The 18439-nt window shown below is 56.7% G+C and overlaps 2 protein-coding genes across 2 annotated transcripts; both read right to left on the bottom strand.

Moving 5' to 3' along the window:
- Positions 1-1860: 1860 nt before the first annotated feature.
- On the bottom strand, positions 1861-4512 carry LOC113242663 (elongation factor 2-like). The gene has a single exon (XM_057312027.1). The coding sequence runs from the start codon at positions 3846-3848 to the stop codon at positions 3498-3500; it is 351 nt and encodes a 116-aa protein (XP_057168010.1). The 5' UTR covers positions 3849-4512; the 3' UTR covers positions 1861-3497.
- A 1011-nt stretch (positions 4513-5523) lies between these two features.
- Positions 5524-17778, bottom strand: DOHH (deoxyhypusine hydroxylase). Its single transcript, XM_026481043.4, has 5 exons — positions 17390-17778; positions 11481-11839; positions 8950-9026; positions 7460-7700; positions 5524-6367 (listed from the first exon to the last, which is right to left on the bottom strand). Exons 2-5 carry the CDS (start codon positions 11752-11754, stop codon positions 6048-6050), a joined length of 912 nt encoding a protein of 303 aa, XP_026336828.1. The 5' UTR covers positions 11755-11839; positions 17390-17778; the 3' UTR covers positions 5524-6047.
- Between the last annotated feature and the right edge of the window lie 661 nt (positions 17779-18439).

Genomic DNA, 18439 nt, shown 5'->3' with positions numbered 1-18439 from the left:
GTAGTCAGCAAGTTAGGACGAGGTTATACCAGAGTGGGGTGGGCCCCACAGCCAGTGCGCGCGTGCTTGTAAGAGGGGAATCTGGACACAGACACGGAGAAAGGGGGAAGACCATGTGGGGACGAGGCAGAGACTGGAGCGATGTGTCCACAAGCCAAGGGAGGCAGAGGATGGCCAGCAACACCAGAAGCTGCAGGAGACGGGGACGGTCCTCCCCAGAAGCCTCAGGGTGAGCAGAGCGCCGCTGACGCTTCGAGCTTGGACTTGCTCAGGTGCGCAGGAGCCACAGAACGGAAGGTGTGGGATGTCTGCGTTTAGCACAGATGTCTGTCCTGCTATCAGTCTGTCGCAGGTCTGGAGGTTCAAGATTCCAAGCTCCCTGATGTATACAGGTCTTGCTTTTGGGTGTGGCTTCCCATATCTGCTTCCTGCACCCCTGGGTCTAGCTCCTTCCCCAGCACATCCTGGGGGCCAATCACACCTGGCACTCTGCCAGGGAGCCTTCCGGAATCCACACGGTGCCCGGCCCCCCGGGAGGCCTGGCATGAATATTAGCCTGAGTCACAAAACACAGTGGAGATGGTGACCTTGCAGGCCAGCCAAGGTCACTGCAAACTCAATCTGGGGTCCGCTCTCCAACACATCGGAAGACATTGAAAACAATAATATCGGGGGGCGGCTGGCTGGCTCAGTCGGTAGAGCATGTGACTCTGGAGCTTGGGGTTGTGAGTTCAAGCCCCACATTGGGTGTGATCACTTAAAAAAAAATCTTAAAAAAAATAATATCACGACATCAAGTCCAGGAGACCAGAGACGATCTCGTTCTATGCCCTCTGTGCCTGGGGCTGCCTGCCACATGGTACGTGTTCAATAAATATTTGTGAAATGAACACCTGAATGTTTAAACCAGTAGTTGGTCTTGTCAAAGTGACTTCTTCGTTACGCGTGGCATTTTGATGTTTTTAATTAATGGCCCACATTTCTTTTATTTATCTTTAGCTTCTTATTTATTTATATTAGAGAGAGTGTGTGCGCACGTAAGGGGTGGGGCAGAGGGAGAGGGAGAAGCAGACTCTCCGCTCAGTGGGGAGCGAGACACTGGACTTGATCCCTGGACCCCGAGATCATGACCTGAGCCGAAGGCAGACTCTCGACCAACTGAGCCATCCAGGCGCCCCATGCACATTTCTTAAATGAGAGATGGTGCATCGAGTCAATTGCTGTCTGTCTTCCCTTAAAAACGGGAACACAGCCGCACAGGTGCACGCCAGCATGCCTTCATGCCTGCCTCACTCCCTTACGCTCTCTGCCGGGCCCAGGAAGCAAGAACCTGAGTGGCCAGGCGAATCCTGACCCCGCCTTCTGCAAGCTGTGCGCTGCCCGTAAAGGGGCCAGCGTCTCCATCCCTAATAAATGTCAAAGTAAATACCGTGGTAAAAAATTCCAAGTAGCACAGGAAGGTATACAATTGAAAGTACTTTGGGTAAGTGCTTGGGGATTTTTCAGAAATGTTACCCCTATGTAATTTACATACGTAACTCCATTTATGCAGATGAGATCGCACGATCCTGCTTGAGGGCTCCGCGTTTGGAGGTCAAACTTGGACTGCTTTCCTGTAACACAGGTAGGTCTTCCCATCCTTCTGACGGTCTGATTGTTAGCGTGTAAATGCACTGCCACTATTTAGGGAGCACCCCTGTGGATGGGTGTTCCTCAAATATTTCCCTGGTGTGTCCCCGTGCTAGGGGGCCACTTACTGGTGTGTGGAAGCCCGTGGGCACAGACTACAGAAGTCACGGTCAGGAACTGCACGCGTGGACCCTGGTGGGAAGATTTAAACTATAGGAACTGGCAAACACGGCAGACTAGACTTTATTTTTATTTTCCGGATTGCCGCTTACCCACCACACAGCTGTCATGTCGCGGACAACAAGGCAGACAAAACCCCTGCTCTTATTCTAGCGGAGAAAACAGGCAATAAACCAATGAAGAAAAGTGTACAGGAAACTAGAGATGCTATGGAGAAAAAGAAAACAGAGCACAGGATAAAGGAGCATTAGGAGTGAGGTTGTGATTTCACTCAAGCGCTCAGGCAAGCCTCACTGAGGATGTTTGAACAAAGGAGCAGGCATTTCAGAGAGGTACCCGGAGGGGAAAAGATTCCAGGTAAACAGCACATGCAAAAGTCCTGGGGCACAACTGGGCCTGGCCTGTTGGAAGAACATTGAGGAGGCTGATTGGCTGGAGCAGAGTGGGCAACAGAAAGGGGACACGGCAGGGGAGGGTCGTGCAAGGCCTTGTGGAGGACTTGGGACCTGACTCGAGTGCTCAGAGGCGCCGTCTGGTGGCCGCTGCGGGGAAGACGGACTGGGGGAAGGGAGGTGGCGGCGGGGGGGGGGGGGGCAGAGGCGATTGTGCAGGCCCAGGCAGGTGATGATGGTGGCTGGGGGCACAGGAGTAGGGAGATGTGGACAGATCTGGGTAGGTTTTAAACGGATTCAACCCTCATGTTTTTAGGCTGAGCCCCTGGAATGACAGTTCCCACTTCCTGTGGGGGGACCCGTTTTGGGAGGTAATGTGAGGAATCCTAAGGACACGCTACGTTCGGGTTGCCTCAGCAATATCTAAGTGGAGACGTAGCAGGGCAGCTGGACCCCGAGTCTGGAGCTCAGAGGAGGCCCAGGCTGGAAACAGAATTGTGGGCATCCTCCCGCCACAGACAGCGGGATGGGGAGGAGGGAAGAGGCCGGAGGACCCAGCCTGGGCACCGGGGGAGGGGTGGGAGGGGAGCAAGGTCCCTAAGGAGTTCCCAGGAGAGGGAGAGGGCCGGGCCAGTGAGACACTGCACGAGGGGAGGAGGACAGAGACTACCGACAGGTGCGGGGACAGGAGGGCACAGCCTGGCTGGCGCAGGGAGCGGAAGGAGAGCCCTGGGGGGTGGTCAGGGTTTGGCTCCGCCTGGGGCTCTTTATTTTTTCCCACCACATCAATTTTATTATCCCGATGGTACTAATACAGCTGGAGGAGCTCACGGTGACACCGCAGTTTCCTGCCTTCTAGCTTCTGTCCAAAGAGAAAGGTCTACCCGCTCGTTCCTTCCCCCTTTCCGGGGGAAAATTCACTACAGGCCATTTACCCAAATAAACCTCTTAATGCGTTGTTACTACTTTTTTGGACATTTGAGTTTCTGAAATGAAAAAAGTGTTGCATGTCCCATCCCGCCTCCCCCACCCCCACCGGCCAAATAAGTCCATGCTGCCAGGGCGTTTCTGTTGCCTCTGAAATCTTGAAATAAATATAGAAAGAAACGGCATCAAGTGTTCACGTTGAGCGATGGCACCGAGTGAGCCCCAGAACCTGTCTGGTGGCGCGTCCCCGTCTGGACAGTCTCGAGGTGTCGTGGAGAATGTGAGGGCTTGTTGCTGTGGTCGATCGTCAGCCGGGGGCAGGGGCTGTGCTGAGTCCCACCCGGGGTGGTGGGCTGCAGGGGGGGCCGCCTATAATTTGTCCAGGAAGTTGTCCAGGGCCGGGATGCCTTCCTTCAGGCCTTTGCACTTGTGGGTTTCAGCCACCACCTGGCTGGGGCGGCTGGTGTTGTCGAAGGGATCCCCGGGCAGTGTGTTGTCAAAAACACACTGGGGAAAAGCCTGGCCGCCAGTGTTGGACCGCAGGTCAGCAGGGAAGCCGAAGGACTCCTCCACGGGCAGGTAGCCCTTCACGACAAACATGCCAGTGCCAGCCACCTGGGACTCCTCAAACAGGTGACCCCACTTCCTGTTCAGGACACTGTAGAGGCCACCAACCACTTGTTCCGGACACTGAATGTCCACACGGTAGGGAGGCTCCATAAGCCGTCCTCCCGGGGCCCTTGCTGGAGAGAAGCACGAAGTGGGCGGAGACAGAACTGGGCATGCCCTGAGCTCAGGAAGGCTGTGGATTGCTTTTCCCTTGTTTCTAAGAAATTCCCGCCGGTCTCTGCTGCTGGGGACAGGTAAATCCGAGGAGAGTAGGGAGGGTGGCTGGTGGGCCAGTAGCTGAGGTGCCTGTGACACTGTGGTAACAGAGAATGTGTGGCCTGGGCCCCAGACACTTTTAAAAGTCTGTAACTTCCCAGGGAGCCTGGGGCCCTCAGTCGCTTAGGTGACCGACTTTTGGTTTCAGCTCAGGTCGTGATCTTGGGGTTGTGGGATCGAGCCCTGTGTGAGGTTACGTGCCTAGCAGAGTCTGCTTGGGACTCTCTCTGCCCTTCCCCCTGCTCTCTCTAAAATAAGTAAATCTTAAAATAAAATCTAAAAAGCCTGTTAACTGGGGCTCCTGGGTGGCTCAGTCGGTGAAGCGTCTGCCTTTGGCTCAGGTCATGATCCCAGGGTCCTGGGGGATCCAGCCCCGTGTGGAGCCCTGTGTCCGGCTCCCTGCCCAGCGGGGAGTCTGCTTCTCCCTCTCCCTCTGCCCCTCCCCACACTTGCACGTGCGCTCTCTCAAATAAATAAATAAAATCTTAAAAAAAAAAAAAAAAAAGCCTGTAACTTCCTGAGAGGCAAGGGCCAGAGGAAGGCCTTCCCACCACACTTGGGCTTGCCAACAAGGCCGGGGGCTGCGGGCTCCTGGTGGCCTCAGGATGGGGCTGGGGGCTGGAGGAAGGAGAAACCTCGGCCACACCCTCAACCCCGGGGGGGGGGGGGGGGGGGGGAATCACCAACGGCCACTGATTCAATCGGCCTCGCCTACACATGGAGCCTCCACAAAATCCCCAACCGAGGGGCTCAGAAAGCTGCGGGGTGCGTGAATGCATCCACGTGGCGGAGGGGGGTCATGCCCCAGACTCCGCGGGAAGCTCCAGCACCCGGGACCCCTCGTCTGGCTGCTCGTGGCATCCTGTACAAGAAACGGGCAAGTCAAGTGCTTTCCTGAGCTCTGTGAGCTGTGCAAGCAAACCATCGTGCGGAGGGGACCCGGGGGGGGGGGGGCTGCGTGAATTCGGGCAGTGAGCGTTAGAGCTGAATCGAGTTGTAGGACACCCACAGAGATGACTTGCTTGGGGTGGAGACGCCTGTCAGAAGGGCTGGGGGCAGAAGGCATCAGCGTGGCAAAACCAGCTCACGGTCACAGCCCCCCCCCCCCACTCTGGGCATTTATGCCCTCGTTTGACCAGTCAGGGATGTTGCTGGCCAGCAGACAGAAGCAGGTGGGACCCACATGAGCTGAGGTGCTATGGTGACGCCCACTGTATGGCCGTGAAACAGGGTGTTCAAGGCTGCACCTGGAGAATGAAGCGGGTAGCTGGGACGGGAACCCACAGGCTGGGCTCTTAGCCATACCACTAAACCCCAAGAGGGGCTGGGCGAGAATGAGGGTGTGGCGAAGGCCAGGCTGGAGGGCTGTTTCCCCCAAGCCCCTGGGAGCGGGCCGGCTGGAGATGAAAGCAGGACATGGCCCGGAGCTCTTCAAACACCCTGGCCCCCTCCCCGCGAGCTGTTCCTTGGAGCAGGCCTACAGAGCCCCCGACATACTCTGAGAGTCATGGCCTGGCAAAAATAATTTAATAGTCCATTTGGACCCTAGCGTCTGCTTTCCCTCCCCGGCCCCTGAGCCCCTAACAACCTTCCCACCCTGCCTAGTCCCGGGCTGCGGAGGCAGAGGCCCCAGGGGCAGCCCATGGAACGCCGAGCCCTCGCCCAGGCCCAAGGGGTCTGGGTTTGCCCACAGTGCCTTTCCAGGCACCCTGGTTCCTCGAGAGGCTGGGCCAAGGCAACCCCAACTCCCCTGAGCACAGCCCTGTCCCGCACCCTCAGACCCCCGCTCCCACACCAACATCCCACCCCCGTGACTGGAAACCCGGGTGCTGCAGCCCTGCGCCAGGCCCCCAGTGGGGGACACAGAACACCTCAGCCTGGCCCTGGGGCAGTCAGGATGCAAAAGCAGCCAGACTGGGCCAAGCAGACAGCCCCCGGGGGGACGGGGAAACCAGACCCGATCCACCCAAGCCTGGTTTATATGCAGCCCACGTGCCGAGTCCTGGAGGGAGGTAGGCGGGCGGGCGGGCAGCTCTAGGAGGGGGGTGCGCGCAGCTGCTCCAGCCCATCGGCGTACTGGAAGGCCGACCCGGTCTCATACTCGTACATGTCCAGGGCCACCTCACAGCTCTCTCGCACCACGCGCTCAGGGTCTGCTGAATAGGCCCGCAGGGCAGCCAGGCAGGCGGGCCGGGCGATGGCTCCCAGGGCCTCAGCGCACTCGTGCCGCACCATGGGGCTCTCGGCCTGCCGGGCCAGGGTCGCTGTCAGCTGGGGCACGGCCGCCTCGTGCTGCAGCTGGCCCAGGACGTAGCCGATCTCGTGGCGGAAGAGGGCGCTGCCAGAGCGCAGGCCTGCGGGCAGGAGGGTGAGTGTGTTCACTGGCCGGGCAGTGCCATCGCAGCAGGCGCGGGACTCAGGGCAGCGTGCCAGAGGGCGGGAAGGACCAGAAGAGGTGGAAAGGGGGTTCCCTGTTTCCAGGGCACCCCACCCCAGCCCCGGTGGTCAGTGCTGCTCGGAGGGAGGGACCTACAGCTGGAGGAGCAGGAGAAGCTGGACAGAGCACAGCCCGGTAACAAGCTCCCCACCGACAGGCACTGGGAACACAACCCTGCGCTCCGGGAGGCCAGACGGGGAAGGCGTGGCCTTCCCGGGCCCAGGGTCCCCTCCAGCTGCTCCCACCTCTCTTTGGGCCTCTGTGTTATGCTATCGAGTGTCTAATGAGGGGACAGTCATGGGCACCCTCCCCCCACTCCACAGACAGGTCATGCTTTCACATGGGAAGACGACCGCCGGGAGAGGCCTGATGACTGCCCAAGACCAGACCCCTGAGGCTGAGCCAGGGCTCAAGGCCACCTGCCCGACTGCGGCCCCTGCTCCCAAGCACCACCCAGCCCCTTTGTGCTCCCGCCCGGCGTCACCTGGGACCCCCACCCTGTGGCCCAGGGTCTAGGTGATGACCAGCCCGGCATCACGTGGGACCCCCCAGCCCGTGGCCCAGGGTCCAGGTGCTGACCAGGCACCTCCCTGCCAGACAGGAAGTCCTGGGAGGGCAGAGAGGGCTCCAAATCCTCTGTGGGCACACCCGGGCCTGGGGGCGCAGGGGACCACGGGCTGCCCGGGGAGAGGCCTGCAGAGCATCAAGCCGCAGTAACCGAAGGGGGTTAAGGGTGCCAGAGCCACACTGCCAGGGATCCGATCCCAGCTCCGCTGCTCACCACCCAGTGTCTGCTCAGGCAACGCTCTCCGCCTCTGGCCTCGGCCTCCCCTTGGGGAACTGGAGGGAAGGCGGCCCGCCCAGCTCTTACCAAGCCGGTGGGGAAGTGCTGGGCGCCGGGCCCAGGACGCACATTCCCCGGGTCATCTGCTGCCCCATTTCACAGGTGCAGCTCCCGAGCCTCACCCAGGCGCCCAGACCGTGACCCCAGCCCCCCGCCCCAACTCACCCTCGGCCAGCGCCAGGGCGGCCTCTTCACCACCGGCATCTCGCAGGGCGAACATGGCTCGGTAGCGGTCAAAGAGCGGCCGGGCTTCGTCCAGCAGGACCTCCCGCAGCCGCCCCACGTCGCGCTCTTCAGCTGGAGGAGCGGGGTCCACGGACTGGTAGGGCCCCGCCACCGCCGGCTCCCCACTGTGCTGCTGCAGCCACTCCAGCCGCTGGACCGCCAGCTGGCACGTCTCGGCCACCTGCGGGGACAGGGGTACACGGGTGGCCGCGATGGACCCCCTTCCCCACCCTCGGGGGCTCTAGCCATTCTAGAAGGAGAGAAGCCAGCAGGGGCTTGTGTGATGAGGGAGCGATGAGGATGGACGGAGGGCCAGGCGCGGCTCCACATGGAGGTGACCGGGCGGCGGGGGGAGACCCGCAGCAGGTGAAGGGGGAGTCGGGTGGAAATGGCCGGTGCAGAGCCCATTGCGCAGGACCATGCGGAGGGCGAGGCCAGGCCTGACTGTTCAGCCCTGGGAGCTGCAGCAAGAACCTGGGGTTCTGTCCGCAAGGTCATGAGGAAACACGAATGCTTTACGTCCAAAAGAGGTTAGGAGACCTCTGTTCTGCAGTCACCCCCAGCTGCCGAAAGGACGCTGGGGCTGAGCTCTGGGAGGTGAGAAGCAGGTGAGACACACATGCGCCCACCCAGAAACCCGCACACGCGCGTTCACAGCAGCACGGTTCAGGTGGCCGAAAAGTGGGAACAACCCAAATGTCCATCAGTGGGTGAGGGAATAACAAGATGCGTCCACCACACAGGGAAATATTGGCCGCGAGCAGGAGCAGGGTGCCCACCCGTGCTGCCCTGGGACAGACCCTGAGCCCACGAAGCTCAGGGAGGGAACCAGACACAAGGCCACATGGTGTGTGAGTCCACGTGTGTGACACATCCAGACAGACTCCTCCACGGACGGGAAGGGGGCTCGTGGGGGCCGGGGACTGGGGAAGGGGGGAGGGAATGGGGGGGTAACCGCTGATGGGGCAGGGCTTCTTTTGAGGTGATGGAATGTTCAGGAATTAGGGGATGGTCACACACCTCTGTAGATGCTCTAGAAACCACTGAAGTGTACCCTTTCAAGGGGTGAACTTTGTGGCATGTGAATCACATCTCAGTAAAGCTGCTCCCTGAAGAAGAACGAAGAAAGGCAGGCAGTGGGGAGACCTGGGAGGGGCCAGGCGGGCTGCGGCGGCGGAGTCGGACACAAGTGGGTGGGCTCAGCGGGATCCTGGCATAAGGACTGGACTGGGTGGGAGGGGAGAGGTGAGGCGGGTCAGCCGGGCAGGGTTTAGTGTGGGAATCAGTTTGGTTTTGCCGAACAGGGCAGTGGCCTGCGACCACCCTGGCGGCTGCCCTCTCCCCGCTGAGCCCGGCCAAGCGGTCGCCCTGGCAACCAGACTCCAGGGGAGGCTGGTCCAGGCAGGGGCGGGGGTTTCAGGCCACGGTACCTCGATGACTGGGTCGGTGGAGTACTGCTTTAGGACCTCCAGAACATCCGGGTTCCCGATGGCCCCCAGGGCCTCGCCTGAGAAGAACCACACAGACAGCTCACGGTTGGTTAGGAAATGCCGCAGATACTGTGGCGGGGGAGACCAGCAACACCACCTCCTTTGTGCTCCCTGCCCCCCACGGCTCTGCTTCTATCTGTGACCTGCAGATTGGAGCAGGAGCGTGAACCTGGGCTGGGACCCCCACCCCCACCCCCACCCCTGGGCCCATGTGCCCCATGCTCCTGGTCTAGATGGGGAGACACAGACGGGCGTGTCACGACAACCTGGGGACACTGGTTAACATGGAGCCCCAACAACACCCAGGTGAGTAGAGCTCGTCGGGGTGAGCCCCGGAGGAGGAGGTCTTAGGCTGCGATGTGAGAGAGGAAGGTCAGCAGAGCGAGGCTGGGCTTGGGCGGGGGGGGCCTACACCCGCGCCAAGAGGGAAGAGACCCACGGCCAGCAAACACTCACTCCCCACTCAAGCCCTCCCCCGCTTTGCAAGTGGGTAGAATACACAGCTGCCCGTCATCAGGAACATCCTAACGGACCTGAATCTGAGTCAGGTCTGCCCTCCACACCCGCAGCCCTGTAGGGCTCCCACCTCCTTCAGGGTAAAAGCCCAAATTCTCCCTGAGGCCCCCCACCAGGCCCTGCAGGACCTGCCCCTTGCCCTCCCCTCCTCCCTCTCTCCGCGTCACTCCCTCTGCTCCAGCCACAGGGGCCTCCTTGCCACTCCTCCAAGGAGCAGGCAGGATACGGCCCCAGGACCTTCGCACAGGCTGCATCCTCTGCCTGAAGCACCTTTCTCCAGACAACTGCCCGCCTTCATTCAGATCTGTGTCCACTGGCTACAAAGGGTAGCACCTCTGGCACTCTCATCCTACTCCCTGCTTTATTTCCTCCTTAGCACTTACGTGTTCTCACCGCAACCCCACAAGGTGTTCTGCGACACCACACGCTCAAAATAGCAGAAATCACGGGAAAGGTGAGGTTTGGAGAACATTCTTAGTAAGGAGAGCTCCCACAAAAACAGTGGCTGGCACACTGAGAGTTACCTGGGGCAGCCTGGGGGCGGGGGCACCTCGGCAGAGTTGGAGACTTCAGGGAATATGAGAAATGCCAAAAAAGAGCAGATGGAAGCAGAGCCCCTTCCCCCGCCTGCCGCCCCACCTGCAAAGCTGACTCGTTAGAGACACAGCCTAACAGCACCGGCTTGCCACGGAGTGTACTCATTTCTCGTTTCCGATGTCCCTCGAGATAAGAGGGCCTGGTACACAGCAGGTGCTCCGTACACACCGGCCCGGTGAGTAACATGAACAAATGAACGAGACACCAGGGCTGGTGGACTCACCACCTGGTTTTGTATGAGCAAAAAATGGTTTTTATGTTTTTGTTTTTTTAACGATTTTATCTGACAGAGAGCGAGCGAGTTAAACCAGTGAGCATGAGCAGGGGAGCTGCGGCAGCAGAGGGAGAGGCCGACTCCCCATCGAGCAGGGAGCCCGACGTGGGGCTCGAGCCCAGGACCCCAGGATCATGGCCTGAGTCAAAGGCTCACCGACTGAGCCACCCAGGCGCCCAGTCTTTATGTTTTTTTTTTTTATTTTTATTTTTTATTTTTTTTAAAGATTTTATTTATTCATTTGACAGAGATAGAGACAGCCAGCGAGAGAGGGAACACAAGCAGGGGGAGTGGGAGAGGAAGAAGCAGGCTCATAGCGGAAGAGCCCGACGTGGGGCTCGAGCCCAGGACCCCAGGATCATGGCCTGAGTCAAAGGCTCACCGACTGAGCCACCCAGGCGCCCAGTCTTTATGTTTTTAAGTGTCTTTTTTTAAGGGGCGCTTGGCTGGCTCAGTTGGTGGAATGTGTGACTACTGATCTCAGGGTCGTGAGTTCAAGCCCCACGTTGGGTGCAGAGATGACTTAAAAATAAAATATTTTTTAAAAAATTTGTTGTTTTTTTTTTTAAAGATTTTATTTATTTATTTGACAGAGATAGAGACAGCCAGCGAGAGAGGGAACACAAGCAGGGGGAGTGGGAGAGGAAGAAGCAGGCTCATAGCGGAAGAGCCTGATGTGGGGCTCGATCCCACAACGCCGGGATCATGCCCTGAGCCGAAGGCAGACGCTTAACCGCTGTGCCACCCAGGCGCCCCTAAAAAATTTGTTTTTTAATCAAAGGGATGATGTTTCCCAACATGTGAAACTTGCGTGGAATTCAAATCTGAGCGCCCACAAAGTCCCACCGGCACGTGGCCACACCTCTCCGCGGACGGCAGTGTTCACTGGCTTGTAATCACGAGCGCAGAGCCGAGTCTTGGCAACAGAGACTGCCTGGCCCATGGGGCTGAACGTTTTACCACCTGCCCTTCACAGGTAAAGTCTGCCAAGCCCTGCCCTAGATCACGCGGGAGGGAGAGCGGGCACGTGAGGCAGAAGGGACAGGTGGGGTGAAGGTCAGGCGCCCCTGCCCTGGCCACTCACCTGCCTCGTGGCGCACCATGGGCTCCTGTCGGGTGTCACGCAGCACGTCGAGCAGCACGGGGATGGCCCGGGAGTCCTGCATCTGGCCCAGGCAGTATGCCAGCTCGTGCTTGAGGAGGGCGGAGTCATCACCGAAGGCCCGGCTGATCCAGGTGATGGCTCCAGGCCCACCGAGCCCGCGCAGAGTGAAAAGCGCCCGGAAGCGGGCCTGCAGGGGCTGCTGGGGGTCCACCAGCGTCTGCCCGATGGCCTCCACCTCCTTGTCTGTCACCATGGTGCCTCTGGCTTCCTCCTGCCTAGCGGCCCAGGCCTTCTGCAGCCCCGCCTGTGCTGAGACTGGGGCTCCCGGGCACAAGATCCTATGGGCAGAAAACCAAGAGCCCACGTGAGAGGCGTTTTTCATCCATTCACGGATTTGTTCATTTCAGAGTGAGGACCTGGGTGGGGTGGGCATCTGGGCTGAGAGCCAGGGTCTGGCCCCATCTACCTGCTGTGTGGCCTTCCGTAAGTTACTTTCCCTCTCTGGACCTCTCGCCTATATATCAGCAATGACTCCCGCTGGTCTGCCCTCCACACAGTAGCCAGAGGGGCTGCGGTAGCTGGTCGCCAACATGGTCCGCCACGATCCCCACTGTGCGGCCCCTCCCACACTGAAGAGGCTTGACCACTGCGAACCGCAGGGTATGGAAGAAACAACAGCGTGACTTTAGAGGGTAGGTCGTAAGACGCTACGGCTTCCTCCTTGTCTGCTCTGGGGGAAGCCAGCAGTTGGACCGTGGGGAGCCCCCCTGGCCCTACATAGGGGCCCACGTGGTGGGGGACTGAGGCCTCGGCTGCCTGCCACGTGAAAGCAGGAAGCTGAGAGCAGCTCCTCCAGCCCCGGTCCAGCCTTCAGCTGAAGCAGCCCCAGCTGATGTCTCAAGTGCAACCCCACGAGAGATCAGAGCCGGAAGCACCTCGCTACCAGGCCTCGCCCCTGGCCAGCACAAACTGTGGGAGATCGCGTCTGCTGTTGCTCAAAGCTGCTGAGCGTGGCGTAATTTGCTACATGACAGGTAACTGAGATGTGAATCCTTTCAGCATGTAAACCGGACCCTTGCGTAATCCTCCTATGGCTCGTTATTGCAAACTCCCTCACAGTCCCAAAGGCTCTGCGTGACCTGCCCCGACCCCTGCCAGTCCTCCCCTCCTTCCTACCCCCCTCCAGCTTCCTACCCCAGGACCTTTGCATGGGCCGTTCTCTTCCTCAGGAACATTCTTCCCCAAATGCCCCCCATGCTCACCCTCTCATTTTCTTGGGTCTCAAATGTCACCTTCTCAGGGAAGCCTCCCCTGATTACAGTCTTCACTGTTACTCTTCTCCCTTGTTCTACTTTTCTTCAAAGCATTTACCACATGAGATATCATATAGGGCGTTTACCAGTTTAGCTGCCTATGGTCGGTCTTATCCCGCACCAGAACTCTGAAGGCAGGGACTGAGTCTATCGTCCTCACCACTATACTCCCAGCACTCAGGAGGCCTTCAGTAAAAACAACAGCCCTACCAGTACCAGCGGCTGACATTTACAGCGGACCTACTATGTGCCAGGCACCCCTGCTAAGCCCCTCACACTCACGAACTCATTCACCTCTCCCCATAATCCTGTGAGACAGGCACCAGGCTTGTCACCCTTTTACAGGGGACAAAGCAGACACACAGAGAGCTTAATAACTTGCTTATGAGCAGCGTAAGGAGCAATAAATCCAGGGAGCTGGGCTCCAGAGTCAAGCTCTAAACTGTAAATGCTATGCTGAGTGGACGGACTGAGACGAAGTGACACAGCCAGGCTGGAGGAGGGGCTCCATCTCTGTCCTCTAGACCAACGAGGAGCTGGTGGACGCTTCATAAAGCGTGCCGTGGCCCGCCTCGGGCTCGCTGCAGCGTCAGCAGGACTGGCTGGGCTTCGTGGGGGAGGTGCGGCTGCCTGAGCACGGGTGACCGTCACGGGAGGCAGCACCAGAAACCACAGAAGCCAGGCGTGAGCGAGCTGGGAAGGCGTCAGGGGCCCTGCGCTCTGTGTGGGGTCATATGGCAAGCCAAGGGCAAACAGGACTCCGGACTCCCGACTCCCAGGCTCTGCAGGGTCGCCCTCAAGACACCCAGACAAGGCCCTTCACTGCCTACTCCCCAGAGTCCTTAGATTCCCGGGAACAAGGGGAAATCTGGCCACCAAGGCAGCTCCAGCTACGGGAGAGGAGCGTGAGGAGAAAACGCGCTGCAGACCTCCAGAGCAAGACCGGAACCAAGGCAAAAGTCTCTGGGCTTGCGGATTTCGAGCTGTACTACAAAGCTGTGATCACAAAGACAGCATGGTACTGGCACAAAAACAGACACATAGACCAATGGAACAGAATAGAGAGCCCAGAAATGGACCCTCGGCTCTTTGGGCAACTAATATTTGATAAAGCAGGAAAAAACATCCGGTGGGAAAAAGACAGTCTCTTCAATAAATGGTGCTGGGAAAATTGGACAGCTACATGCAAGAGAATGAAACTTGACCACTATCTCACACCATACACAAAAATAAACTCCAAATGGATGAAAGACCTCGATGTGAGACAGGAATCCATCAAAATTCTAGAGGAGAACATAGGCAACAACCTCTACGACATCGGCCAAAGCAACCTTTTTCATGACACATCCCCAAAGGCAAGAGAAACAAAAGATAAAATGAATTTATGGGACTTCATCAAGATTAAAAGTTTCTGCACATCCAAGGAAACAGTCAGAAAAACTAAGAGGCAGCCCACGGAATGGGAGAATATATTTGCAAATGACACTACAGATAAAGGACTGGTATCCAAGATCTACAAAGAACTTCTCAAACTCAATACACGAGAAACAAATAAACAAATCAAAAAATGGGCAGAAGATATGAACAGACACTTTTCCAATGAAGACATACAAATGGCTAACAGACACATGAAAAAATGTTCAAAATCATTAGCCATCAAGGAAATTCAAATCAAAACCACACTGAGATACCACCTTACGCCAGTTAGAATGGCAAAAATAGACAAGGCAAGAAACAACAATTGTTGGAGAGGATGTGGAGAAAGGGGATCCCTCCTACATTGTTGGTGGGAATGCAAGTTGGTACAGCCACTCTGGAAAACAGTGTGGAGGTCCCTTAAAAAGTTAAAAATTGAGCTACCCTATGATCCAGCCATTGCACTACTGGGTATTTACCCCAAAGATACAGACGTAGTGAAGAGAAGAGCCATATGCACCCCAATGTTCATAGCAGCAATGTCCACAATAGCTAAATTGTGGAAGGAGCCGAGATGCCCTTCAACAGATGACTGGATTAAGAAGTTGTGGTCCATATATACAATGGAATATTACTCAGCTATCAGAAAGAACGAGTTCTCAACATTTGCTACAACATGGACAGCACTGGAGGAGATAATGCTAAGTGAAATAAGTCAAGCAGAGAAAGACAACTATCATATGATTTCTCTCATCTATGGAACATAAGAACTAGGATGATCGGTAGGGGAAGAAAGGGATAAAGAAAGGGGGGGTAATCAGAAGGGGGAATGAAACATGAGAGACTATGGACTATGAGAAACAAACTGAGGACTTCAGAGGGGAGGGGGGTGGGGGAATGGGATAGACCGGTGATGGGTAGTAAGGAGGGCACATATTGCATGGTGCACTGGGTGTTATACACAACTAATGAATCATCGAGCCTTACATCGGAAACCGGGGATGTACTGTATGGTGACTAACATAATATAATAAAAAATCATTTAAAAAAAATTCATTTAAATTACATTAAAGTAAAAATATTAATTAAAAAAAAAAGTCTCTGGGCTTGGTTTCTGCATCTGGAAGAAAACTATTAATGGCTCACAAGTCAGTTTCCTTCTAATCTCTGTTCAGATATTCAATGTGCAGGCAGGAACTCTCTGAGCGCTGGCTACAGCGACGCAAGCCCTGCGGTGCTGCACTCCCGTTTGTGGTGGCTTCAGTTTCCCCACAGCATCTAACAGCACCTGGCGTCCGGTACATTTCACTGGTCAGTTTCTTTTCTTTTTTCTTTTCTTTTCTTTTCTTTTCCTTTTTTTTTTTTTTAAAGATATTATTTATTTATCTGACAGAAAGAGAGAGCGAGAGAGGAAATACAAGCAAGGGGAGTGGGAGAGGAAGAAGCAGGCTCCCAGCGGAGGAGCCTGATGCGGGGCTCGATCCCAGGACCCCGGGATCATGACCTGAGCCGAAGGCAGACGCTTAATGACTGAGCCACCCAGGCGCCCCAAACTGGTCAGTTTCTCACTATAGAAAGTGAGTGCCCAGGGGACACAACTTCATCCATATATACAAAGAAAGAGAAATCTGGGGGCGCCTGAGTGGCTCAGTCGGTGAAGCGTCTGCCTTCTGCTCAGGTCATGATCCCAGGTCCTGGGATCGAGCCCCACATCAGGCTCCCTGATCAGTGGGGAGTCTGCTTCTTCCTCTCCCTCTCCCCCTGCTAGTGCACATGTGTTCTGTCAATTAAATAAAATCTTTAAAAAAAAATAGAAAAATTTGTATCAAATGCACATATGTGTACACACACACACATGGGTATCTATACTACTTTGTTCAATGCTGTGTCCCCAAGACCTAGCCTAGCACGGGATCTGTCACCATGCCAGGAGGTGCCCAATCCGTATTTGAGTGAACTGAACACCCACTGTACATCAGCCATGGTACTACGCTCTTCATACACCATTGTGAATCTGTACCATTTGTAAAATGGGTAGAAGGGGCACGTGGACGTCACAGTTACTGTGAATGAAGGTGTGCTCGTGGAGGGGTGCCTGGCTGGCTCAGTCAGTGGAACATTCGACTCTCGATCTCAAGGTTGTGAGTTCCAGGACCACATTGGGTGCAGACATCACTTAAAAAATAAAACCTTAGGGGCACATGGGTGGCTCAGTGGGTTAAGCGTTTGCCTTCAGCTCAGGTCATGATCCCAGAGTCCTGGGATCAAGCCCCGCATTGGGCTCCTTGCTCAGCAGGGAGCCCACTTCTCCCTCTCCCTCTGCCTGCCACTCTCCCTGCTTGTACTCACTCTGTGTCAAATAAATAAATAAATAAATAAATAAATCTTAAAAAAAAAAAAAAGGGCGTGTTGATGGAGCACCTAGTACGCACTTGACAAACCAGAGCTAGTATTAAATATTCCTGCAGGGAGCCCAAAACCCCCCTCTCTGTACACAGGAGGGCACACGTAGCCTCCTGGAAGCCCACAGCTCATACCTTCAGCCCATTCTTCAGTGGGAAGCAGGGCAAGGGTGTTGGTGTGGGGTTGAGGGGATCGCCCCTAACCAAGGCAGAATCTGGGAATCCGTTCATCCGTGTGAAAGCTTCCTGATAAACTAGTAAGTGACGGAGAAAGAGGAGACCAGGATCCTCGACCTTCCACCCCCACCAGAGACCTATCTAAACCAAGAATTCTCAACAAAAACATCTCCGGTTACCAAGTCTCCCCCAGAAAGGGGTCGTCTCAACACGGGATTCCCTCAGGGCTGCTCGCAGGATCCCTCCCCTCGGAAGAGAACCCGAGGAACCGGATGACTCAAAATCTGTCTACGCGGGTCCCCAAGTCCTGGATTCCTCACATCGTTGTTGATTCTCCCAAAACTCGAGAGGGATCGCCTAATACGGGACCCGCCCCCGACACGCGTTCGCTCCCAGGGTCCTCCAACCTGGGAATCCAGTCCCCGGCGACAGGGTCCCCAGAAGCTGGGGAAGGAGCTCGCTGGGACTCGAAACCCCTCAGGAGGAAGCCCCTCGACCCCCCGCAACCAAAGAATCCTAGAGACGGGACCTCCCCACGAGGCGTCCCCCCGCGCCAGCCCACCAGGCCCGGGCCACGCACCGTGCTCCCTGCCGCCGAAACGCCCAGACGAGCTCCCGGAAGACGAGGCCGCCGAGCCAACCGCTCCCACCGCCGGCACCAGCGTTTCACCAACCGCGACGCTCGCGGCACCCTCTGGGGGCCGCCATCTTCCCGCCCACGTGACCGGGCGGACGGCACCAACGCAGCGCTGTGGGGGGGGGTTCCGGTCAAAGACTCCGCGGCAGGAGAGAGGTCTGGAAGCACGAGTCGGCATCGGTGCCATAGCTCACACTCCCAAAACAGATGGAGTTCAAGGATATCCCTCAGGCGAGGGAAGGGCAACGTCCACTCTTTCCGCGGAAGACATTCTCTCCGGCTTCCCCACCCAGTTCGATAAGTGAAAATGGTCTGTGCCGCTTCAGTCCGGAGCCAGGCGCCGGGTAGCGAAGGAGCAGGCGCCGCGTTCCTAGGGCGTGGTCAAGCTCTGGGGGCGTGCCCAACTTCGGGGGGCGTGGCCAAGGCGTCAGGTGGCTGGACTCGAGCTGCGGAAGGGAGGAAGCTTGTCCTTTCGGACCCCATCGAGTCGTTCGTTCATCGTTCGCTTAACAAATAGTTAATGGGGGCTAAGGACAAGACAGCCTGCAATCCTTACCCTCGAACAGCTCACAGTCTGGTTGTCTGAGGGAGACAGACAAGAAATAAATAAGTAAAATACGTGATAGGTGGTGACCGGTTAAGCAGTACAGTTCAAGGGCGGTGTGAAGTCTTCGGAGCGCCCAGAGTCTCAGGTGGTGACGTCCGAGTAACCACCGGGCAGGTGCGGGAAAGAGCCGTGGGGATAGTTGGGGGAGAGACACCCAGACATAAGAAGGATTTGGCTTTCCTCTGACGGAAAGAGAAGCCTGGAGTGTTCTAATCAGGAAAACACATATGAAAAGTGTTTTAACTTTGGAATGTGGAAAAGAAGCATTGGTTGCAACAGTATTTATAATGGCAAGAAAAAAAAATATTGGAAAAAACGGTGAAGTGCAGCTCCTCTTCTGCCTCCAGAGGGGTCCAGCCCCCCTTATCACTCACCTGGACCACCGC

Source organism: Ursus arctos, unplaced genomic scaffold, assembly GCF_023065955.2.
Source record: "Ursus arctos isolate Adak ecotype North America unplaced genomic scaffold, UrsArc2.0 scaffold_14, whole genome shotgun sequence".
In the NCBI taxonomy this organism is placed as follows: domain Eukaryota; kingdom Metazoa; phylum Chordata; class Mammalia; order Carnivora; family Ursidae; genus Ursus; species Ursus arctos.
This window is presented reverse-complemented; position numbering and strand designations above follow the sequence as displayed.